The sequence below is a fragment of the Cervus canadensis genome, chromosome 14, assembly GCF_019320065.1.
Source record: "Cervus canadensis isolate Bull #8, Minnesota chromosome 14, ASM1932006v1, whole genome shotgun sequence".
Taxonomy (NCBI): domain Eukaryota; kingdom Metazoa; phylum Chordata; class Mammalia; order Artiodactyla; family Cervidae; genus Cervus; species Cervus canadensis.
Genome location: NC_057399.1, coordinates 15,421,298 through 15,445,038, shown reverse-complemented (window position 1 = coordinate 15,445,038; position 23,741 = coordinate 15,421,298). Strand labels below are relative to the sequence as shown.

Below are 23,741 nucleotides of genomic sequence, written 5' to 3'. Positions count from 1 at the left end.
TTAGGGGTCTTTAAGAGCCCTCTTTGAAAGTGTAACTACCTAATTGAGGGTAAGATATATATCAACATTTACCAACTTCTGTCTTTGAGTTATCTCTCATTGGGGATTCAAATATAAAGGAACTATATCTATTGGGGATAAAGCAGGGGCATTGGTGACGTAGAAGTGAAGTTTACCAGATGGCTAGTCCCTCAGTTTTGCTTCCATTGTCACCTTCAGAAATTGTTTTGTAAATGATGGCAATGATGGTGCTACTCACTGTAGCTGAGTCTATGTGGACTTTGCTTTCACAATAAAACAGAGAATCCTTTTCCTCATAACCTCTGGGACACTGAAGTTTAATAGTACCATGAGGGACAGTGCAATGAACTTTGGGGGATAAGCTGCCCTGTCACACAAGCTGAGCCAGTGGCACTATCTGCCAAAGCCTTTGTGTTTCAATGGACTTCTCAAATCTATTCTTCAGAAACAAGTTCTTTTCATAAGACCAGAATTTCATTAGAACATCAGTGGCCCTGATAGTAAAACAGTGCTTTCTGATCTTTCGTCAAATTTTCCAGACTTCTTTATTTGCCCCACTGCTCAATACATTTCTAGTTGCTGGAGGGGACATGAATGAGAAAGAGAGCCTTTGTTGAGATTTCAGGGTGAGGGTGGTTTTTCCAGAATATTTCATGATGATTTGAAAAATTAAGTACTCTGTGCATGACAGGGATACATTTCCATTGAACAGATTCTATAAGACTTTTCTTATTTCCCTCTAGGGCTTTCTCCACTCTGCCTGGTAGATTTCTACAACATCATTTTCTTATTTAGGAATTGTTCTTCACTGAATGAATTATGAACTATGGAAAACCTTATATTAAAAATATTTTTAAATGAATAAAGTCATTCTGTTATTCAATATAACTGCTTTATTCTCTAACATGTTCATAAGAGATGCCATAGATCTTACTGGTAGTTTTAATTCAAAAGAATCATCACTAAGGAATAAGATTCTGACTGTTGAAGCAATCACACTAAATAAAGACCAATACACCTTTTTTTTTTTTTTTTAATTCTTCTTATGAGAGATGCTCATCTCAGGTCCTAATCTGTCTAAAAGAGTCTAAGTCAGGGAGCAGCAAAGTATAGGCCAAACCTGAACAATAGCACCCCCCCCCCTTTTTTGTAAATAAATTTTTATCGGAACATAGTCACACCCATCTGTTTAAGTACCGTTTTGCTGCTTTTGCGCTGCAACAGCAGAGCTGAGTAGTTACAACAGAGAATATATGGCCCACAGAGCTGAAAATATTCACTCTGGGCTTCATTAAAAAAAGTTTGCTAACCCTGGTCTAAGATATGTTTCTGTAGATCCTTTGACTATCACTAAAGCTACAAGTTCCTTGAAAACCCAGACCAAATATGATTTCTCTTTGTCTCTTCAGTGTCTGTCACACTATTATACTGGAAAGAAGTGCTCAAGTTCAGGATAAATGAAAGTAACTGAATCCATCTGTATAAATACTCATGTTCCCCTTCAACTCCCAATCTTAAAGAATATGGGAAAGAACCATTGAAAACCAAGTATAGAGAGATTTCCTATCAAGACAATTTGGGGTTTATTTTTTAGGAAACCTGCATCAATTGGGCAAACTCTGATCTTTAGTTTAGTTCAGTTCAGTCGCTCAGTCATGTCCGACTCTGCAATCCCATGGACTGGAGCACTCTAGGCCTCCCTGTCCATTATCAACTCCTGGAGTTTACTCAAACTCATGTCCATTTAGTTGGTGATGCCATCCAACCATCTCATCTTCTGTCTTCCCCTTCTCCTCCTGCCCTCAATCTTTCCCAGTATCAGGGTCTTTGCAAATGAGTCAGTTCTTCGCATCAGGCGGCCAAAGTATTGGAGTTTCAACTTCAGCCATCAGTCCTTCCAATGAATATTCAGGACTGATTTCTTTTAGGATGGACTGGTTGGATCTCCTTGCAGTCCAAGGGACTCTCAAGCGTCTTCTCCAATACCACAGTTCAAAAGCATCAATTCTTCGGTGCTCAGCTTTCTTTACAGTCCAACTCTCACATCCATACATGACTACTGGAAAAGCCATAGCCTTGACTAGATGGACCCTTGTTGGCAAAGTAATGTCTCTGCTTTTTAATATACTGTCTAGGGTGGTCATAGCTTTTTTCCCAAGGAGAAAGTGTCTTTTAATTTCATTGCTGCAGTCACTTTGTGCAGTGCTTTTGGAGCCCCCCCAATTAAAGTCTTCCACTATTTCCACTGTTTTCCCATCTATTTGCCATGAAGTGATGGAACTGGATGCCATGATCTTAGTTTTCTGAATGTTGAGCTTTAAGCCAAATTTTTCTTCTGCCATAAGGGTGGTGTCATCTGCATCTCCTAGGTTGTTGATATTTCTCCTGGCAATCTTGATTCCAGCTTGTGCTTCTTCCAGCCCAGCATTTTTCATGATGTACTCTGCATATAAGTTAAATAAGCACGGTGACAACACACAGCCTTGACGTACTCCTTTTCCTATTTGGAATTTGGAACTCTGATCTTGGTGCCCTGTAAAGTGTTGCTACTTTTCTTAGTCTAGCAATCCAGAAATGGGAAGGCAGGGAAGGATCAATGCAACTTTTCTGCCCCAGGAGAACCTCCATTCCTAGTGATTTCCCCAAGTACTTACAAGGATGTCTTAGTGTCAGGTGCTAGGTGTCTTGGCCATGAAATAGCTAAGAGGGCATGCTGGGGATATTTGTATTCCCCGCTCACTCGTCCCAGCAGGTAGATTCTGTTTTAACATTTGGTACTATGTGAAAAAGCAGGCTTGAGGGAAGTAAATGTAGCTTGCTCTCTGTTCTCTTTTACCTTTGTTTGAATGCTCTTGGTTGACTTCCCTACATATGTAAATTGGGAAAATGACTAGAATGTAGTTTTTAAAAAAAGTTCACAGATCTGATCTTATTTGAATAGGCATTGGAAAAGACTCAGGAAAATACTTTTGGCTACTTTCCTTAATAATCAAGCCAGAGAGCAAATAGGTACTAAGTCTATTACCACTCTGCCCCTTCTCACCCTTCTGCTGGAAGACATCACTAATAGATCACTGTGCTCTTTCAGAGAGCCTCAGAATCCTTCTTAATATGGTCCAAGAAGCCACCACTAATTAGTCAGAATTGGAATATGGGATGGAACCTTACTTTCCAAAGCTGTTTTTATATATGTTGGATCTGGTTGGATCCAACCAGTCCATCCTAAAGGAAATCAGTCCTGAATATTCATTGGAAGGACTGATGCTGAAGCTGAAACTCCAAAACTTTGGCCACCTGGTGCGAAGAACTGACTCATTTGCAAAGACCCTGATGCTGGGAAAGATTGAAGGCAGGAGGAGAAGGGGACAACAGGGGATGAGATGGTTGGATGGCATCACCAACTCAATGGACATGAATTTGAGTAAACTCTGGGAGTTGGTAATGGACAGGGAGGCCTGGAGTGCTCCAGTCCATGGGGTTGCAAAGAATCGGACACAACTGAGTGACTGAACTGAACTGAACTGAAATATGAGACTCTTATTTCTTCCTTAGCTCCTCATGTGGTAATTGATCCAGGTCTTGAAGGTAGTAACTGAGGAGGCCTGGCAAACCAAGGCATTCTCAGCAGAGTGCAGAGCACAAAGATATTAGTGATCAGATGGAGTAAAGCAGTGTGTGCACTGGAAAGTCACATGAAATGAAGTTGGAACAGGAAAGAGGATCCAGATTTAGGTGGACATTGCAATCCAGGCCAAGATGTTTGAATGTGATTTGTAAAAGCAGTGTTCCCAAAGGACAGTCAATGTTCTCCAGAGAAACAAAATCAATAGGATAGAGTATACACACACACACACACACACACACACACACACAGGAGTGAGGATTTATTTTAGAGAATTAGCTCTTGCGATTTGTGGAAGCTGCCAAGTTCAAAAATTGCAGAGCAGGCCAGCAGGCTGGAAATTCCAGCAGGAACTGATGTTGAGGTCTTGAATCTGAAGCCAGTCTGAAGGCCAAATTCCTTCTTTGGAGGACCTGTCTTCTCTCAAGTCTTTCAGTTGATTGGGTGTGCCCCCCATACATTATGGAAAGTCATCAGCTTTACTCAAAGTATAGTGATTTAAATGTTAATCACATCTTTAAAAGCCACTATAATGGTAAACATATTTATCCAAACAGCGGGATACCATACCCCAGCCAAGTTGACATATTAAAATTAATCATCACAGTCAGCATAGATAATCTTCAGTGGTAGACAGATTTGTGTTTTTAAATTTGTATTATACATTTAAATCTCTTTTACAGAAAACTTCTGATTTCATAGAAATTATTAGTTAGAACAAAGGTAAATTTATTTAAGTAAAACAGAGTTGATTTAAAGAAAATTATTAAATATTGGGTATAGATGGTCTATGAATATGGTGAGCATATGAAGGTTGTACTGAAATGACTGACAATGGAAAACAAAAGACTTGCTATACTCCTGCAGCAAGGAAATGTCAGAAGGAAACAGAGTTTTAGGAAGATTAATTCTGTGTCCATGAACAAAGGCCACAGAGAGATAAAAGTTCATCAACAAATAACAGATGTGAAAATGTTTGCTTTTGCCATAGTAGAAATAATGCATCTTTCAATCTCTTGTTCTTTAAAAGAAATTGGTTATGCTACACTCTTTTTTACAAATAGAAGTTTTAAATTTTATGTAATCTAAGCAGTTGTCTTTTATGATTTCTTAAATGGATTTTAAACTTAAGAAGTCATCCATGATTTTAAATTCACAGATCTAAAAACCTTGTTTGAGTGGGCACTTGGGAAAGGATGTTTTAAAAAATTTAACTTTTTAATGTATCTGAGATTTATTTTGTTATACATTATGAAAGGTGGTTCTAATTAATTTTATTTTGTAAAAAAGTCTTACCTAGTTATTCCCAAACAAGTTAATGAATAGTTCTTCCTTTCTAGTGATGTCACTTTTGTTTCCTAGCAAATTCTTGTGTGGAAAAAAAAAATCAATTCTGGACTATCTAGTGTGTATTCTGTGTATTTATATTTTTTCTTCTTTCAGTAGAGTCTTATTTTAATTATCATAGCCTTATTTTTTTTCACCATAGAGAGTTTATTTTGCATATAAAAGGGCAGAAGCTAGCATATAAACAAGAGCAAAGAACAGAATTCACGTGGGAGACAATGACAGTGACTTGAGGCTGAGAGTGGTGAAGTCTGGTCCTAGGGGAGAACTGGAGGTTGTCATGAAGAGATGGGGTCAGATCCAGGACCTGTCCTGCAGGCACAGACAATGAGATGTGTTGATGCCAAAATGTATGGAACATAGCAAAAGCATTTTTAAAAGAGGTTTCTCATCAAAAATGCTACCTAATCTTGGAGAGTCTCCTGGAGAGGCAGGGGGTGGAGGTGGGTGGCAACTACAGCTCACCAGGACACAGACGCTGGTGGCAGCCACCCTTGGGCGCTCTCTCCACCACGTGGACACTGGTGCTGGTGGTGGTGGGCATCACTGCAGAAACCTCCTTCCAGCTCAGCCTTACGATATATTTAAAAATCTTGTGTGGCTAGTCCCATACATGTTCTACAAATTCATTCAAAAATTTCTTTGATAAACATTTTCTTTCTTCCTGACAACATCAGAATCTAGTCAGATTCTCTGAAATTTTTATAGAATATTTATTGGACTTTTGTAAATCATCATAAGGGTTGTAATGAGTTTGTGTATATTTCATTTATGTATGAGTTTATGTCCACTTTCAATTAACTTTTGATGTTTGTGACAATAGAATTTAGAGTCAACAAATTAGTCTAAAATAATGACAAAGACATTTTAATCTCAGTTGCCTCCTTTACTTGAGCAATTAATAGCCAAATTGAATTTAATCCCCTTTCATTTTTGCACCTAAATATCTGGTGGAAATGTAATCCAACAATCAAAGATCCAATGCCTGGCTTCAAGGAGCAGAATAATAGAAACAATGATAAATATTGTCAGTGAATGGATTTAGAAACTCTTGAAGTGTAATTCACATTTCAACTTTTATTTAAAATTTCATTTTAATTCCTTAGTATTTTAAATGGAAACCCATGATCCCCTTGAGCAAGATTTTCCACCTTGTATGTTTATAATTTTTTTCTCTTATTTCCTTTGCCCCCTTCATGATTGTGTTATCTGTACAGCAAGTTCTTCTGACCCTGGCTAATTCTTGGTACCCTAGAAATTCTCCTGACAGCAGACAGCAGTGATCAGACAGGTTGAATGATTCAATGGAAATTTAATCTGATCTCATTTTAGCCACATGTAAGAAGCAACCTGCTGTGAACTAGAATTGTAATGCTGGAAATTATCTGATTCCTGCAGGCCTCTCTTCCTTCTCTGCCCTGGTGAATGACTGCTAAAGGAATTTAAAGCATGTAAAACACGATAAATGTTGATTTGTTGCCTTGGCCTTCTTGCAGGTAAAATTAAAGAGGAGTATCACAGATTCTAGACTTTATTTATAAGGACAAAACATTTAAATGTACTCACTTAAGTTGCTTTTTGAGGCAGTAATGTGCTATTTCCTTTATATTAGACTTCCAGATTTGAACCCACTTTGAAAAACAACGCAAAACGAAACAACCACCAAAACAAAGAAATCTCTGTCAATAGAACATGTTAGCTGCAAAGACTGATGCTCTGAAAGAGAGTTGACAAGATGCGATTGGTCAGTTCAGTGATCTGAAGGGGAGGCATCCTTTATTTGTGGCTGGCTAGGGAAGGCCACTTACAATGTGGAAAAGCTAAGAAATGATAGGGAGAGTGGAGAAACAAGCAGGAAAAGAGTGAAAAACTGAACTTAAGAAAAGCATAAGGTACAGATGAATCAGCAACTTTTAGAGTTGATTGGACCAAAGTTTAAGAAGATTGTGGTGACCACTGTTACATTGTTGGACCCCCAATGGTCCACATCTCCCAATATTTGCCTTTGTATAGTTCTCTCTCTTTGAACCTGAGTTGTGACTGTGATTTATTTTAATTAACTGGAAGTGGCAGAGTGATGCAGTGTTAGTTCTTGTTCTAAGCCTTAAGCAGTTTGTGTTTTGTTCTCTTCAGAGCCATGATCTGCTTTACAAAATTCTGTTTGCCTGCCAGAGCTATGTGGAGAGGCCATTGGAGAAGCCACATAAGAGGGAGAGGCCCTGAGAGACAAGCCTGGTCATCCCAGCATCCCAGCCAAGTCCAGGTCCCTGATGACCTACCAGCTGGATAATCCACATGAGCAGCCATTGGTAAGATCAACAGAAGAGTCACCCAACTAAGCCCAGCCCAGACTGCAGAATTATGAGCAGATAAAATGTCCATTGTTTTGAGCCACTAAGTTTTGGGGTGATTTGTTATATAGCAAAATATAGTTGCTGGCATGATAATCAAGAGTCAGGGATCAAGACCCAGTGACTCTGCTCTCTGAGACAGTATCTTGGGGACTGAAGATGCATGCCTAGGACCAAAGCAAGTTTGGATCAAATCCTTTACTTCATCACTTTTTAGCATTTATGGCCTTGGACAAGTTATTTAATCTTTCTGGGGCTCAGTCTTGTTATCTGTGAAGTGAGAGAAATATTTCTTCTCTCACAAGATAGTTAAGAAATGAACGAAAGTTTGGGTAACAAATGAAGTACCCACCAAATCTTAGTTCTATTCCATTTCTTTGCTAACTCCCTCACTCTCTACACCCACACTGGGGGATAAAAGTGATCCAAACTACATTAACTACTTAGGGTAACCATGTGATCTACTAAAGGCAGTTCTCTCCTGCACTGTGTATGTATATTTGATGAACAGTCATTGTGTTTATATGAACAAGAAGTAAACACCTTAATTACAGGTGATGGATTTTTTAACTGATAGCAGGCTTGGGAGGCATTGCTGGAGTCAATGCGTATTTGTGTCCATGTCCCATACCACCTACACCTGCTCCTCTGGAATGCTACAGCTGTTTATTAGACTAAGCTGGGGTCAAAAAGGAATGTTGAAGTTACATTCAGCTTACTTTATTACAGAAGGTATGAAGGCATATGTTGTATTTCCATTTGGTTTTCACAAAGAAGCATTAGCATGTCAGTTGCTTGTGAAGTTCATTTAGGCAAAAGTTACAGATTTTTGAGGTAGTACTGGATAAAATTTGGTGTTTGTTGAGTCCTTATCTTCATACTAAAAAGGAAAAAGCCCTATAATGTCTAAATTATGTGCAGATACCAAGTTTCAAAGTCTTCCAAGAGAAAACACACACATACACACACATACAAAAGAAAGGATTAAGGAAAAAAGAAATAAACCTGCTCTGGCCTCAGTTTCCAACTTTTAAAATGAGAAAGCCAGACTAGAAGGTTCTCCAAGGTCACTTCCAGATCTGAGTGTTAGCAGACATCTCAAATCCTGTGCCTGTATTAGCCCTTTGTGAGATTAAAAACACAGGTTGTTCTCCAGCAAAACTTTAATTGCAAAGCTTTAATTAGGAAAAAAAATCAAAATACTCATTCAGATTATGCTTTTTTAATTTTATTTTTAATTGCATTTTTACTGTTTCCATTTTATTTTAAAGGAGAGAGATGAGAACTGCAATTTGCCAAATTGCCACACACGTTTCCTTGCCATACAACTGCCCTAGCAAGTTAACTTAAAACAATTTTCTAAAATGCATTTTTAATGAGAAACTGAGACCCCTGAAATTTGTCTTAAACACTTTTTTTTTCCCTTCAGACCTCTTATAGGGTTGTAGAGTTTCCATACCTCAGTGCCAAGAGCATGGCAGAGAAATTTGGCTCAGCTTAGTAATTACCTTGTGTTAGTCTAGCTCAAAGTTGTTTTTCTTTTAATGGTTAAATAGAGCCATTCAAATGCTTTGATTCTAGTAATAAAAGTCCCAATGGGCAGGATAGGTGAATGCCCATGTAATGTTTAGCCTATTAAAATGGCCATATCCAACGCTTATGCAGAGTAAATGTTGCTAGGACAGGTCAACATAGAAAAAAATATGAGAAAATAAGAGAACTAAAGTAAGTACAGGGAGTGTCCTTCCTCTCTCCAAATGAGATCCCACAATTATAATGGACATTTATTTTTGCCTTCTTTCATGGCGAGAGGGAAGGATCTCCCCAGAGCCTCCCTCTGTGCTTCCAGAATGCTGTCACCTACAGGCTTCACAGCAGCGCACTCTACCTGAGGGCACAGACTGTCTTTGGCGAAGGACCAGTTTGTTTTGTCTCCCACACACCCATCCACGGAGGACTGGCACTTGTGTAAAATACAATGAAAACGAATCACTGGAAAAATGACTTTCAAACAATGACATATAAAATATATGCCTCAATTTTTTTTATTATTAGATTTAATTACTCTGTCAAATTGTAATAAGTTTCTAGCCATTCTCAGTTAGTCATCTTGTTGCAGATGGTAACAAAAACGTGGAAACAGGCACTGGTCCATACTTTGAGTAGCACTGACCTAGACTAAGGCCAGTAGTATTCTTTGATTCCCACTAATTATTTCAGGGGTGTTTTTATGACCTGAAAGTGTGAAGGTGTTAATTGATCAACCGTGTCTGATTATTTGCAACCCCATGGACTGTAGCCTGCCAGGCTCCTCTGTCCATGGGATTCTCCAGACAAGAATACTGGAATGGGTAGTCATTCCCTTCTTCAGGGGATCTTCCCGACCCAGGGATGGAACCTGGGTCTCCTGCACTGCAGGAAGATTCTTCACCGTCTAAGCCACCAGGGAAGCCCCTGGCGACCTGAGCTGATCCCAGTCACTTGAATGTTTGGGATTTAATTGAGAAACTGGGACAATTCTGTTTTCCCTGGCTGGATACCACCTTGAGACTACAAGAGAAGGGATCAATACCATGAAAGCAGAGCCAAGAGATAGTGAGTCAGAAGATGAATCTGCTCCTGTGTTGTGGAGAAACAGAAGCCAATAAATTAAAATTTTTTCTTAAGCTAGAATTCAGGTTTTCTATTATCTGCAAGAGAAAGAGTGCCATATGATAGAGTGATTGATATGCATATTTCCCTCTAACTCTCAATCAGCTTGCCAGTCATCTTTCTAAAACAGAGATCTGGGAAAACCATTCTTCTGGTTATGAAAACCTTAGCTTCCCACTGCCTTGATACAGAATTTCAGCTTCTTAAACCATCACTTAAAGTCTTTCACAATTGAGTACCCTTCTTTTTCAGCTTTTTTTTTTTTTGCTACTCTCATCCTCAAACACATGCCTGATGCTTTAGTGTGACCAGATATGCACTTTTATATATGTTATAGGTCTACGTGTTCCCTTTGGCTGAATTGCATTTTCTCTTCCTACACCTTTTTCTGTTTTTCTAAGGATAGAAGCTTGAGAACATTAGGTATTCATTACTTTTAAATGTTAAGCATTATGCATCACCACCATTCCTGCTGATTCAAGGGCTAATTCTGAGAGTGCTGGCATAAGGGCACCATGACATTTGATAAAAACTGCATCTAGACCCCAAAGATTTAATTTCATAAGGAGTCTGACATGGTTATATTACCAAAATCTCAGAAAAACAACAAACTTAGATAAAGTGTGAGTTTAAGTTATGGCAAAAATAAATAAGAAACGAAAACATACATTTGCACCAGAATGTGTACACATGTTCAGTCAGTTCAGTTGCTCAGTCATGTCCAACTCTTTGCAACCCCATGAACCACAGCACGCCAGGCCTCCCTGTCCATCACCAACTCCCGAAGTCCACCCAAACCCATGTCCATTGAGTCAGTGATGCCATCTGACCATCTTATCCTCCATTGTCCCCTTCTCCTCCTGCCCTCAATCTTTCCCAGCATCAGGGTCTTTTCCAATGAGTCAGCTCTTTGCAACAGGTGGCCAAAGTATTGGAGTTTCAGCTTCAACATCAGTCCTTCCAATGAACACCCAGGACTGATCTCCTTTAGGATGGACTGGTTGGATCTCCTTGCAGTCCAAGGGACTCTCAAGAGTCTTCTGCAACATCACGGTTCAAAAGCATCAATTCTTCGGTGCTCAGCTTTCTTTATAGTCCAACTCTCACATCCATACATGACCACTGGAAAAACCATAACCTTGACTAGACAGACCTTTGTTGACAAAGTAATGTCTCTGCTTTTTAATATGCTGTCTAGGCCTTAGGAAGCATCACTATGAACAAAGCTAGTGGAGGTGATGGAACTCGAGTTGAGCTATTTCAAATCCTAAAAGATGATGCTGTGAAAGTGCTGCACTCAATATGCCAGCAAATTTGGAAAACCCAGCAGTGGCCACAGGACTGGAAAAGGTCAGTTTTCATTCCAATCCCAAAGAAAGGCAATGCCAAAGAAAGCTCAAACTACTGCACAATTGCACTCATCTCTCATGCTATCAAAGTAATGCTCAAAAGTCTCCAAACCAGGCTTCAACAATATATGAACCATGAACTTCCAGATGTTCAGCATGGATGTAGAAAAGGCAGAGGAACCAGAGATCAAATTGCCAACATCCGTTGGATCATCGAAAAAGCAAGAGAGTTTCAGAAAAACATCTATTTCTGCTTCATTGACTGTGCCAAAGCCTTTGACTGTGTGGGTTACAACGAACTGTGGAAAATTCTTAAAGAGCTGGGAATACCAGACCACCTGACCTGCCTCCTGAGAAATCTGTATGCAGGTCACGAAGCAACAGTTAGAACTGGACATGACTGAGCCACTGAACTGAGGGCTGGGGAGAGTGATGAGAATGAAGGGTGAAGGCTAAGTGTAGCAGAGTTTCTTTTTTAGAGTGATAATGATAAAAATGTTCTCAAATTGATTGTAATGATGGATGCACAGCATTGTGAACATACTAAGTCATTGAACTGTACACTTTAATGGGTGAGTTATGTGGTATGTGAACTCCGCCTCAATAATGTGGTCTTTAAACAAGAGTTTAGAGGAGCTATATTCATAAGTGTCAAAACTGAGAAGAAACAAGATGTCCAAGGTGAATGGATAAATCAACTGTAGTACACCCAGGTAATTGAATAGTATTAAGCACAAAAAGAAATGAGCTATTAAGCCACAAAAATACATGCAGGAGGCTTAAATGCATATTACTAAGTGAAAGAAGCCAATTTGAAAAGGCTACATGCACACTATATGATTTCAACTATATGACATTCTGGAAAAGGCAAAACTCTGGAGACAGTAAAAAGGTTGGTGGTTGCCAGGATGGGGTGAATAGGCAGAGCATAGAGGATTTCTAGGGCAGTGAAACTACTCTGTATGATACTGCAGTGGTGGATACATGTCATTAGACACTTGTCTAAACTCCTGCAAACCATGGGCTCTGGGTGATAATGATGTGTCAGTGTAGGTTTGGTTGGAACAAATGTCCCACTCTGGTGCTGGAAGTTGATAGTGGGAGAGGCTGTGTGTGTGGGTGGAGGGGTATGTGGAAGGTCAGATCACATATAGGAACTCTGTTTTCTGCTCAAATTTGCTATGAACCTAAACTGCTCTAAAAATAAAAGCATAAAGGAAGAAGAAAAAGAGGATGAGGAGAAAGGGGGTAAAGAACAGAAAGAAGGCCAGGGGAAGGAGGGAAAGGAGGAGGCGGTGACCTCACAAGGCCCATCTCAGTTGGCACCAACTCTGAAATTTTCCCTGCCTCTTCTCGTTTCCCTCCTGGTGGAAGAATTAATTGCTCTCTTATCTGTATTTTTATTATGTTCTTAAAAAAACCCATTTATTTATTTATTTGGCTGTGCTGGGTCTTAGTTGTGACACACAGGATCTTTAGTTGTAGCATGCGAACTCTTAGTTGCAGCATGTGGGATCTAGTTTCCCTGACCAGGGGTAGAACCCGAGCCCCTACATGGTAAGCTCAGAGTCTTAGCCAGCTGACCACCAGGGAAAGTACCTCATTGTGTTCTTATTCTAGTTCTTTTGTCATATCACTTTATTATAGTTGTTTTCAGGTCTTACTTACTGAACTCTGACCAGTCTGAGGGCAGAGGCAATGACTCATTTTCTTGATATTTCTACTAGAAATACTACAAGAGTTCAATGAGAGTATGGTGTGTTTATGAATGAAGAACATCTTAAAGCTACTGATTTAAGTGCAGTTTTAAAGGATCCTTCCCTAGAATCTGTTTTTCTTCAGGCTTTTTTGTAACCTAAAGATAACTCCCTCCATCCCTGGGACAGTGACCAGGATGTGAGTGAGAGTTCTGAGGGCACGTGACAACCCTAAACGAATGACTTATGACTACTGAGTCTCCTCCAATAGCAGCACATTATTCTAGTAGAGTTTTTGGAAAATACTCCTCCTTGGGGATAACATAACTATGTGCAGCCTGAAATCTGGGAGCAGGCTTCTGTCTGTGCAGGTCAACTGGGAAGATGTCATTGGGTAGAGAGGAGAAGATCTCACTCTACTGAAAGTCAGCACTGCCACCTCGGGATGGCTACCTGAAATGCTCTAGCGAGAGCTTTATTACAAGGGTTTGGTGTTAGATAATGGCCAAAATGTATGAAATGTGTTCCTGGGAGGAAGAACATTTAAAATTTTTATTTCTTACCATGAGTCATATGAAATAGAATTCTTGAAAGCAGGTTTTGAGAGGACAATATAGTAAACCTATCAAGATACTGGTGCTAAGAATGAAAAGGAAAAGGTACATAAGAGGGGATAGGGTGCCAAATATAGTTTTCTTTCCAAATTTGGCAACATTTCATGGACAAAGTGAATATTCTCAGTCACATAACCAGCTTTAATTTTAGGACGAGGGAATATTTTTTATTTTAAGAAGTCACTTATTTCTCCTTTTTAAAACAGAAGCATTGGGAAGGTGAGGAATTTGGTAGTCAGGGCTCTACTACTTACTTGCTGAATGATCTAGGGATGTCACTTCCCCCTCTGAGCTTCAATTTTTTCATTGATAAAATGGCACAATAGTACCTGTTCTGTTTATATCACAGGATGTTTGTGAAAATCCACTGAGATCACTGAATGCAAAATGTTTTATAACTTAGACGAATTTATAATTGATGTTAGTCTAAGAAGGATAAGTGCTATAAACCTCTTCTATTAAATATCAACAGAGTTTATTTATGGTTGGTACAAAAAGTTAAAAACAAACTTAAAAAACATTGTACATTTAATCCTTTGTTTCTTTAAATTTTGAAGGATTCTGAAAAGGAATCATTAACATTTTGGGAAAAGCCTTTTTACTGAAATTTCTTGTAGGTATAACATAAGGCATACAAATGTATGTAGGAATACCTCGGCAACAGGTGCTCCTTTAGAATAGAAAAGTTCTTCTTTAACCATCTTCTCAAAGAATCATTAATTTGTATCAGAAAACTGAAGAGGGTAGGCATGCAAGGATACTTTCCTAAGAAGCATATGTCTGGGCAGTTACCACCCACAGCATCTGTCCCTTCTCTGATCTATTCCAGAAATTACTTGGCAATTCACAAATGCCATGGGGACCTCACCTGGGCAGTTATGTAAATCTTGACCTGTTGTAGGGCTTTTCCCTAAAATTGTACCATGATGTCCTTAAGGACTAAGACCGGGACTTATAGGTACTTGTGTCTCCTAGTTTCCAGTAGTAAATATTTATTAAACGAAAACTAGACTGAGGCTGCATATGAAGGCGAGGAGGAAGTAGCCCCTCTTTGCAGATTTTATACTCAGGGCAGGTTACCTGTTCCTGCATAATTGAAAGAAGATTCTGCAGGTTTGAAGGTTGTCTCACCCCTTCACAGGAGATCAAGTAACTGTGTTAGGCCATGGGTGTTAAATAAAGGGCATCACAGTTTAAGAAAGATGTGAGAAATCAGGAGACAGTTCAGAGGACAGCTGTTATGAAGATAAAGAGATTAGAAAGGAAGATGTAGAAAGAGGGGAAGGAAATACTGGTATTATTTAAACCTGACAAGAGAAGCCTGAAAAAAACATGGTTAGTTGTTGATTTTCAACATATATGGGGATGCTTAAATAGAACAGAGCTTCTCAACCATTATGTGTATGTGTGTGTGTGTGGGGGGGAAGGCACTCTTAGGAAAAGATTATATTTACAGGGCCCACAAAGATAATCAGGTAACGCTGTCAACACTTGATTCTGCCCTAAGTTTTGATCCTCCTAGGTCCCACCCTGTCACTAGGGGACTTAGAGTGTAACCTGTATCACCATTCTGACAGAATGTTTGTGTCCCACCAAATTCATATGTTGAAATCCTACACCCAATATGATGGCATTAGTAGATGAGGCCTTTGGGAGGTGATTTGATCCTAACAGTGGAGGCTTCATGAATGGAATTAGTGCTCTTCTTATAAAAGAGACCTTACAGAGCTCTCTTACTGTTTCTGAAATGCAAGCTTGCAGGGAGATGACAGCTGTATATGAACCAGGAAGTGGGTCTCACCAGACACAGAATCTGCTGTTGCCTTCATTGTGAACTCTCTAGCTTTCAGAACTATGAGAAATGAGTATGTGTTGTTTAAGCACAAAGTCAAATGTATTTTGTTACGGTTGCCCAAACTGACTGGGACAGGGGTTTGTATACATGTTAGGAAATTGATGTAGAGTGCAGGACTGTCTGTATTTTAGGTAGAGTAAAAAAAAAAGTAGAGTTAAAATAAAAGATGAAAGACTGAAGTGAAGAAACACTTTATTCTTAGATTTGATACCAATACCGGGTTGGCTTGTCAAAGGGTGTGTGTGTGTGTGTTTGTGTGTGTGTGTGTGTCTAGCATGTCCTAAAAATCTTTATGCAGCTTAAGCTTTACTAACTTCAGAAAAATAACTGCTACAGACTTATCCTCAAGATCATGTGAAAGTTTATTTACATTTATCTTATAGGGACTAGTTTTGTGAATATTGAATGATGAATTATTCATTTTAATTATTTGAGTCACACCCCACTGACTCAAGATGGTAAAGGCTGACTGAAACAAAAAGCAAATTTTCCCATTCAACATTCACAAAACTAGATAAAAGAACTTTTAAGTTCTATATCTGGGTTCCTGTAGCAAAAACATTCTGTAGGAAAGAAGGATTTAAGGACATATATGATCCTGAGGCTTCCCTGGTAGCTCAGTTGGTAAAGAATCCACCTGCAATGCAGGAGACCCTGGTTTGATTCCTGGGTAGGGAAGATCTGCTGCAGAAGGGATAGGCTACCCACTCCAGTATTCTTGGGTTTCCCTGGTAGCTCAGTTGGTAAAGAATCCACCTGCAATGCAGGAGACCCTGGTTTGATTCCTGGGTCGGGAAGACCTGCTGCAGAAGGGATAGGCTACCCACTCCAGTATTCTTGGGTTTCCCTGGTGGCTCAGCTCGTAAAGAATCCGTCTGCAATGTGGGAGACCTGGGTTTGATCCCTGGGTTGGGAAGATCTGTTGGAGAAGGGAAAGGCTACCCACTCCAGTATTCTGGCCTGGAGAATTGCATGGACTGTCACAAAGACTTGGACACAACTGAGTGACATTTATTATTATTATTATGATCCTGAGTATAAATGTGTACAAGCAAAAATTCCAGACAGTATTTTAAGGCAGTGGAACTGGTGAGACCCAAGTCAAGTTTCTCAAACAGTAAAGGGAACCTAGGTAATATCTGGGTTATGGATGGGAAAGGCGGAAAATTTCATTAATGTGAATATATGAAGCCATGAAAGGATGAAGTTGGAAAATACAATGGCAGGGTAGGGCAGAGGGACCTGGAAGGCCCAGGAGGGGTGGGGTTGTCTGCTAGGCTGGTGGATGGGGGAGGGGCTGTGGATGCATTCTCTTCATGTTGTCCCCTCCCCCACCCTCAGAAGCCCTTTGTGACTCTTCAGTTCTCAGTGATGCAGGCCTGGGACTATAGTCAAGTGACTGCACTTCCAGCGCTCAGTAATCTCAGGCAGCCTTGTGATTCAGACAATGGAATTCAGAAAATGGAATGTTCTCTCATTTTTGAATAGCCCCACTGACCCATGTCTGAGCTTTGGCTCCACCTCCTTCGATATTGACTCTGACCTCCTTTTCCTGTGTGGGTTGGGGTTGCTCCTTCTGTTCCTGTGGTACCTGGTGGGGCTTCCATGTTTACCAACCTTCTGTAAAATCAAAGGCATCCAAAAGGTAAGGAAGTAACCCTGGGTGCACCCCCAACAGAGATTCTTTATTGCTGTTTCCATTTCTATTCCACATTTTAAGATGAGTTTGGTTGGTCAGAGAGACACCTAAGACAGGAATTTCAAGGAGAGGATAAAACTAGGCAGGGCCAGTGGTTCAGGGAGTACTAAGGCTTTCATTTGAAGCCCACAGACCAGCTGAATGTTTGGAGGATTCCAGGAGAAAATCCCAAACAGTAATTCTGTGGCCCTGGGCTGGGTTATTTAGAGAGTTTTGGATCTCTGCAGGAGAACAGAGTTCGCCATTGCTTGATCATGAGTTACCTTCTCACGTCAGGCATCACTTGACCAAGTCTTCCTTTGTGCTGAGCTGGTCAGGGCAGCAGTGCTGAGCCTCTGAGAGCCTCCAGCGCAGAGGCTGGAGGCTGAGTTTTCAGGACCCAAGGTCCTATTTGAGGGACACAGACGTCGACTGTTAGCCTCAGAAGCTATGCCCTCCCTGGGCAGGTGACTTCTGACTGAGACGATCAAGGGAGGACTTCAGAGGCAAAAGTCTTTCTTTGGGTTTTTTTAAGGAAAAAAAAAGTTGAAAACATTTTAAACCTTTAAAATTGACAAAAGGAAGGAACACAAAGATCTATTAAGTAGAGTCATATTATTCCTGGATAATGAATATCTGAGTTTCCTAGAGAGGACTGAGAGAAATGGGCCCCAGCCCTTCATTCTTTTCTTTCTGTTCTCAGCATCAGGGCAGAACCAGGAGGAGAAGGAAAGGCGGCACACTGGCAGGTAAGGTCCTGCCTGTTTCAGCGGATCTCTCCAAGGGTGACCCTTCCTGCCTTTTCCCTGAGATCCCAGGTCCCTGATCTCTGACGACGTCAGTGGCTAGATACTGTTTCTCTCAGAAACCAGAGGTATCTGGGGAGAGGCTCATGGGGAGGCAGTCCAAGCCTGAGACACTTCTTGGATTCCCTGTTTTTCTCATGGCTTGGCATGAAGCCGTGATGGACCTGGGCAATGGGTGTTTCCCCACAGGTGGCCATGTGAGATGTCAAGAGTCAGAACTTCTGTGTCCTGACTTTGTGTAAGTCCTCTGACTTCCTGGATGATCAGACTGCTCTCTGAGGCCACACTGCTGTCTGTGTTTCACATGGTGGTTTTGAGCATCACATGAGATATAAGGCATGTGAAGGTACTCAACAAGTGAAGCAACATACATATAAAATAATTGACCATTTGATCTCATCTATTAATTCTTGGGTCTTTCATAGTCTAATATCCCACGGGTTTCCCATAAGGGAACTCTTATATTATACCTATGCTACCTTCCTTACATGTAACCCACTCTCCTGGTTTCTCAGGTTGGAGATTTCACCAGATAGAAACAGATGAAAAAACGAAGCTGATTTCTATTCTGAAAAGGTGACTAGTCTTTCCCCTTCTTTCCTGATCCTCCGCTTAGCATGTTCTCTGCAATTCCTGGGATTCAGGGCAACCTACTGTAGTCACGGGAGGGGGTAGCATAGGAATGAGTATGTGATGAAGACCTTAAGGTGAGGGTTATTGAGCATGTTGTGAAGTCATGGATGTGGGGCAATGTAAAGGGGCAGCAGGCTCCAGCCCACCCCTGCCAGGCCAGCAGGTCCCCCTTTCCTTATTCTGGTCCTGGTTGCATCTTTGTACTTCCTGTCTCCTGCAGCCCCCTGGGCCGGCATGATGATACCATCCGCTTTCGTCAGCTCTTATGTCCAGATCCCTTCTGTGAGGTGTGTAACAATGCAACTGCTGAGGTCAAGCTGCTGTTCCCGGAGGCCCTGGAAGATTCTGCTTCCTCTATGTCCCCTTTGGCTTCCGCAGCTCCTGTGGCCGATTCATCATTGACTCTGTCCCCTGCCTTCTCAGCAGTCTCTCCAGGAGATCTACTACCAGCCTCTCTGCCTGAGCCTTCCCCATTGCCCCCCTCCATTCTTCCACCTAGCTCCATGACCCCCTTAGCTGACTTTTTTTCACCCTTACCACTGGGTCACACTCTGGCATTAGAGCCTTTTACGTCCTTGGATTCTGAATTCCCAGTAGATTATTCCTCACCCCAACCCCTTGCCTTTTCCCCTCTCCTACCACATGGCATGCAGACAGCAGACCCTGTTCTCTCACCAGAGGCCACTTTGTCTCTGAATACCATCCTTTCCCTTGACCCCACCCTTTCCCATGATATCAACCGCTTATCAGATTTGTCCCAAGCAATGAATCCCACTGATTCTTTTGCACCACCAACCCTGTCTGTTTTACCACAGCCAGACTGCACTTTAACTGTCACTCAGTCTAAATCAATTGCCATCTTACTGACACCTGTTCCTGAGAATTTGCCTACAGAAAGCCCTGGCATGCTGTCCACTTATGTCCCAAAACTCACAGGCATTGATCATTCAAGACTGTCAATTTCGGACTTCTCCTGGTGGCAAGCTCATGCCAAAGACTTAATCCCTTCCACGTTGGCACAATGTGATTTCAATCAAGAGTTTCTTGCCCTCCACTCTTCAGAGGCCTCTTTTGGGGGAGACCCTGCAGCCAACCTCATAGAGCCTGGTAATTTCTTAAGTCTCAGCCCTGATGTCCTGGCACTCCTGGAGAGACAAGTACAAAAGAGGAGTGATTTCCTGATGTGGAAAGAAAAGGAAAAGAGAAAAGATTCTTTTCCAGAACAATTGAGGCCAGACTATCAACTAAATTCCTCAGGGATAATGTTAGAGTCAGTTGCTGATAAGCCTGTGCATCAACAACCTCCATATCCTAAGACCTTGAAGGACCAATTACAGCAAAAACCTACCCAGCTCTTCTGGGGTCTCCCATCTCTACACAGCGAGTCTTTGCCCTCTGCTGTTCATGTCTCCAGTGACAGTTCCTCAAACTTTATTTTCAATAGAAACTCAAATGCCTCTACAGGCCAAGAATCCCCAGGACTTCCCCATCCCCGACCTCTGTCCTTGCCTGAGATTCAGCCTGAACCCTTGCCTCAAACCCTGCCTCAATCTCAGCCCCTACCTCTCACTCAGGTTCAGTCCCAAGCTGATCCAAAATCCCCACTCCTGGTCACACCACCTGGCCCTCTACCCCAGATTAGGATCTGTGGAGTGTATTTCCATAGACCTCAGAATGAATCAGAATCTCTCGCCAGAAGTGAAATTCAACAGCTGGAATGGAACGTGTTGCAGAAACAACAGGAAAGTTTGTGGGGTTTACCCTCTGTGATCCAAAGATCTCGGGAAGACTTTTGTCCTTTAGCTCCTAACACTTCTCACCACCAGCACCCTCAGGCCCATGTTTCAGTCTCCGTCCTTCCTGGGGAGTTTGCTCTCAGCAATGAACTTCGGAAGAAACTAGAGCATCACCTTCGAAAGAGGCTCATTCAACACCGGTGGGGCCTGCCCCGGAGAATCAGAGAGTCTGTGTCACTGATGTTGCCTCCAACTGGTTTGTCAGAGAGCAGCGATGGAATCTCACTGATCTCTGTGTTTAAGGGTCAGAGTAGCAAACAAGTAAATGTTGAATTGAGTCAACCTGGAAGCTTCCAAGAGAGAAGCTCGGACATGCTCCAGCTAGGGAAAGATGTGGGGAAAGATCAGGAACATAGCCAAGAGAATGGTCAGAAAGATCACCTGTTAAAAGACCCAAACAGCTCTTCTGATAAGGATCTGGGGTATGGCTCTGAGAAAAACATGAGCAGTCAGATAGTGAGTTTCTCAGAGAAAAATTTAAGGGTGTCAGCAGAGAGTCTACAACTTGAAAATGTCCTAAAAGTACATTTGAGTAAGAAGTTTGAGGAAATAAATGAGGGTCGACTCCCTGGGACTGTGCATAGTTCATGGCATGCCGTCAAGCAAACATTGATTCTTTCTGTGAAATCCCACACTGAAATAAAAGAGAGAAGCTTGCCATCACCAGTGGGTGAGTCCTACTCCCTGAATACCTTCCAGGACCTGACTTTTGTTGATCCCAGCGCACAGCAGATGCTGGAAGCACATATTAAAAGGTTTCGTATGAGGATGCTGTGGGGCCTTCCTTCCAAGGTCCTTGAATCCATACACATTTTTAAACTGAAAGATGCCTCATCCCAGTCCTTGTCCCATGCCAGCTTTCCCTCCTCAACCAATGCGATTTCTGAGGCAGACTCCAAATCTGGGAGCTCCAAGTCCTTTAGAAGAAGCTCTAAATCTTTCCATGGAGACGAAGTTGGAACAACCAATTCAGCCCCTGTCCTGGGTTACTCTCTCCCTGCCACCTCACCTGTGGAGAAAGGAGGAAAGAGGGTCCTAAGACAAACACACTCTTCTGTCAACTATGGGCTTGCAGAGGATGTTCAGAAAATTAAGGATCCCAGACAGATTCGTCGGCCTGTCTCACTCTGCATCACAGGGAGAGGAAGTCATAGACAGACACAACTAGCTGATAGATATCCCCGAAAGCCTCTTGCAAAGCAAGTTGGAGCCAGATATGAGCCAAAGTATAAGAGTGTGAGTTCCAGTGATAAAGGAAAAATGCAACAGGGCAAAAAGGTGGAGAAGTCAGAACCTGTTTCTATGACCAAATTGTCTAGGGAGATATTCAGGGCTGAGGAGCTTGACACTCTTCAATTAAAAACTAATGACATGTTGACAACCAACAAGTCAGGGAGCTCCCAAATAACAAATGTGAATGAGAATAAAGTAGAAACTACTGTGACCACTGAAAGCCTCCGACCCAAACTACCAGTTCCCCAAGATCCTAAATGCTTATCCCTTAAAGAACAACTGTTTGATGAGTTAAAGTTTAGATTGGAGAAGAGGGAGCATAGCCAAGCTCAAGGCCAACCCACGGACATGTCCCTTGCTTCGGATAACTTGACTCACAAGGCCTCACTGACTCCTGCCCCGGGTGTCCCAGGTGGGGACACAGGAGAGTCCCAGGTGCTGCATGTTCATGTGGAGGACAGAGGAATCAGGATGGAACAACAGCAGGAACCTTGGGTCCCTAAGCATGGCTTCCAGAGGGGCCAGGATAAGAATTTCCCACCAACTGTGAAGACAGTGAGCTCCCCAGGGTGCAGAGCAGAAGAGCTAGGTGGAGGGGATGCAGGGCTGGGGACATCCCAGCTTAGGAAGAAGAGTTTCCCTCCTCAGGAGACAGTTCTAGAGGAGATGCTTGTGAGCAAGTCTTCCCAGACCCTTTCAAAGAAAGGACAGCCTCTTCCTGAAGGCCATATCAGAAAAAGAATGAAGCACTTTTTGCAGTGGCTGTATCCTGGGGAAAAATGCAAAAGGCAAGAAGATCCCCAGGAAAAGGGAAGCCCTATACCAAGCGCACAGAGCAGAGGCTTAGCTAAAAGCAGAGCTGCTGTTACTGGATCAACAGAGGCTCAGAAAATCGTGACAGACATCGGGAAGTTCCTAGAGGAGAAACTGGGCTATCGGCATGCATTAGATGCCACCAGCTCTCAAGAGGACCCCCCTTCCCCGGTGCACTTTGAGCAATCTCAACAAAAGGCTGGAGTACAGGTCCACACAGAGCCTGTCCGGGGACATCCTTTCAACTCCAAGGCTCCCTCTAAAGTGACAAATACCAAGTCCTGCCACCAAGAAGCGATCTTGGCTGGCCAGAGCTATCCTCCAAGTACAAGACAGATCAGAAGCAAGAAAAGACAGCCCCAGAAAGCTGTGGCATTTAAGGACCAGCAAGTGTGTCAGAAACATCCCCTACCAGGGCCCCACAGGGAGCCTGGGCCCTACCCAAGCCCCACCCACAGGTGTCAAGCTGGCCAGGCCCATCCAGCTGCGCCCGCCACTGCTGAAGGCACTGTGTTCAGAGATCTGTCTCTACTGTTTAGACAGAAAACACTTCTCCAGAATTTCCAAGGAGGAAAACTTCCCATCCGAAAATAATTCCTTCCTTGTGGAGAATGTTGATCCTCCCCAATAAATGTTTCTCTAATAGTAAGATGTCTTTTCTGTGTACTGTGTTGAGGGCACGGGTTTGGGTAACTCAGGGATTATATGTAAGGGAAGAATATAGTTTAGCTCTTACTTACTGCTTCCTTTGGCTTTGGCTCAAAGGCGACCAGTCCTCTGGAGTTCTTGTTGAGAAATAGATATCATGTGCCCCCCATCCCTGCCCTCTGCAAAAGATCATCTCCTCCTTGATTATGTTTGAGGAGATGGGCTTTGTCTCCTGCCTCTTAGCTTAGCCTTAAATAAAATATATAGCAGCCCACACACTTCCCTCACTGAATGTTTTACATCCTTTAAAGAAGTAGGAAAGACAGGTCTTCTATATCTGAAGAGCCTTAAGGATGGGTTTACTTTCTGAAAATAATCCTGAAGAAGAAATAAATCTTAATTGTTATTGAGAACTCAGTGACCAGAGGCTCCTACACGGGGCTGAATCCCTTGAATGGCAGTGTTTGGGTGTGGATGTTACTGTACTGGATGCTGGGCTGGTTGCCGAAAGGTCCAGGAACAGCATAAAAGCTGCTTAAGAATCTGTTTCAAGTGGGTCGTATTAATGTAATGTGCTGGTCAGGAAAGCATACTTTAAACTTGACATTGAGGTTTCCCTATGAGAA

The 23,741-nt window shown here is 41.9% G+C and overlaps 1 protein-coding gene across 1 annotated transcript in view; it reads left to right on the top strand.

Moving 5' to 3' along the window:
• LOC122452928 (spermatogenesis-associated protein 31D1-like) overlaps positions 1-23,061 on the top strand; it is a 76,190-nt gene extending 53,129 nt beyond the window's left edge. The window contains exons 2-5 of the mRNA XM_043486749.1: positions 7,163-7,299; positions 17,890-17,935; positions 18,508-18,568; positions 18,846-23,061. Of these exons, the coding sequence (XP_043342684.1) occupies positions 7,261-7,299; positions 17,890-17,935; positions 18,508-18,568; positions 18,846-23,061 (4,362 nt within the window). The 5' untranslated portion in view covers positions 7,163-7,260. The remainder of the gene's footprint in view (positions 1-7,162; positions 7,300-17,889; positions 17,936-18,507; positions 18,569-18,845) is intronic.
• The last annotated feature ends 680 nt before the right edge of the window (positions 23,062-23,741 follow it).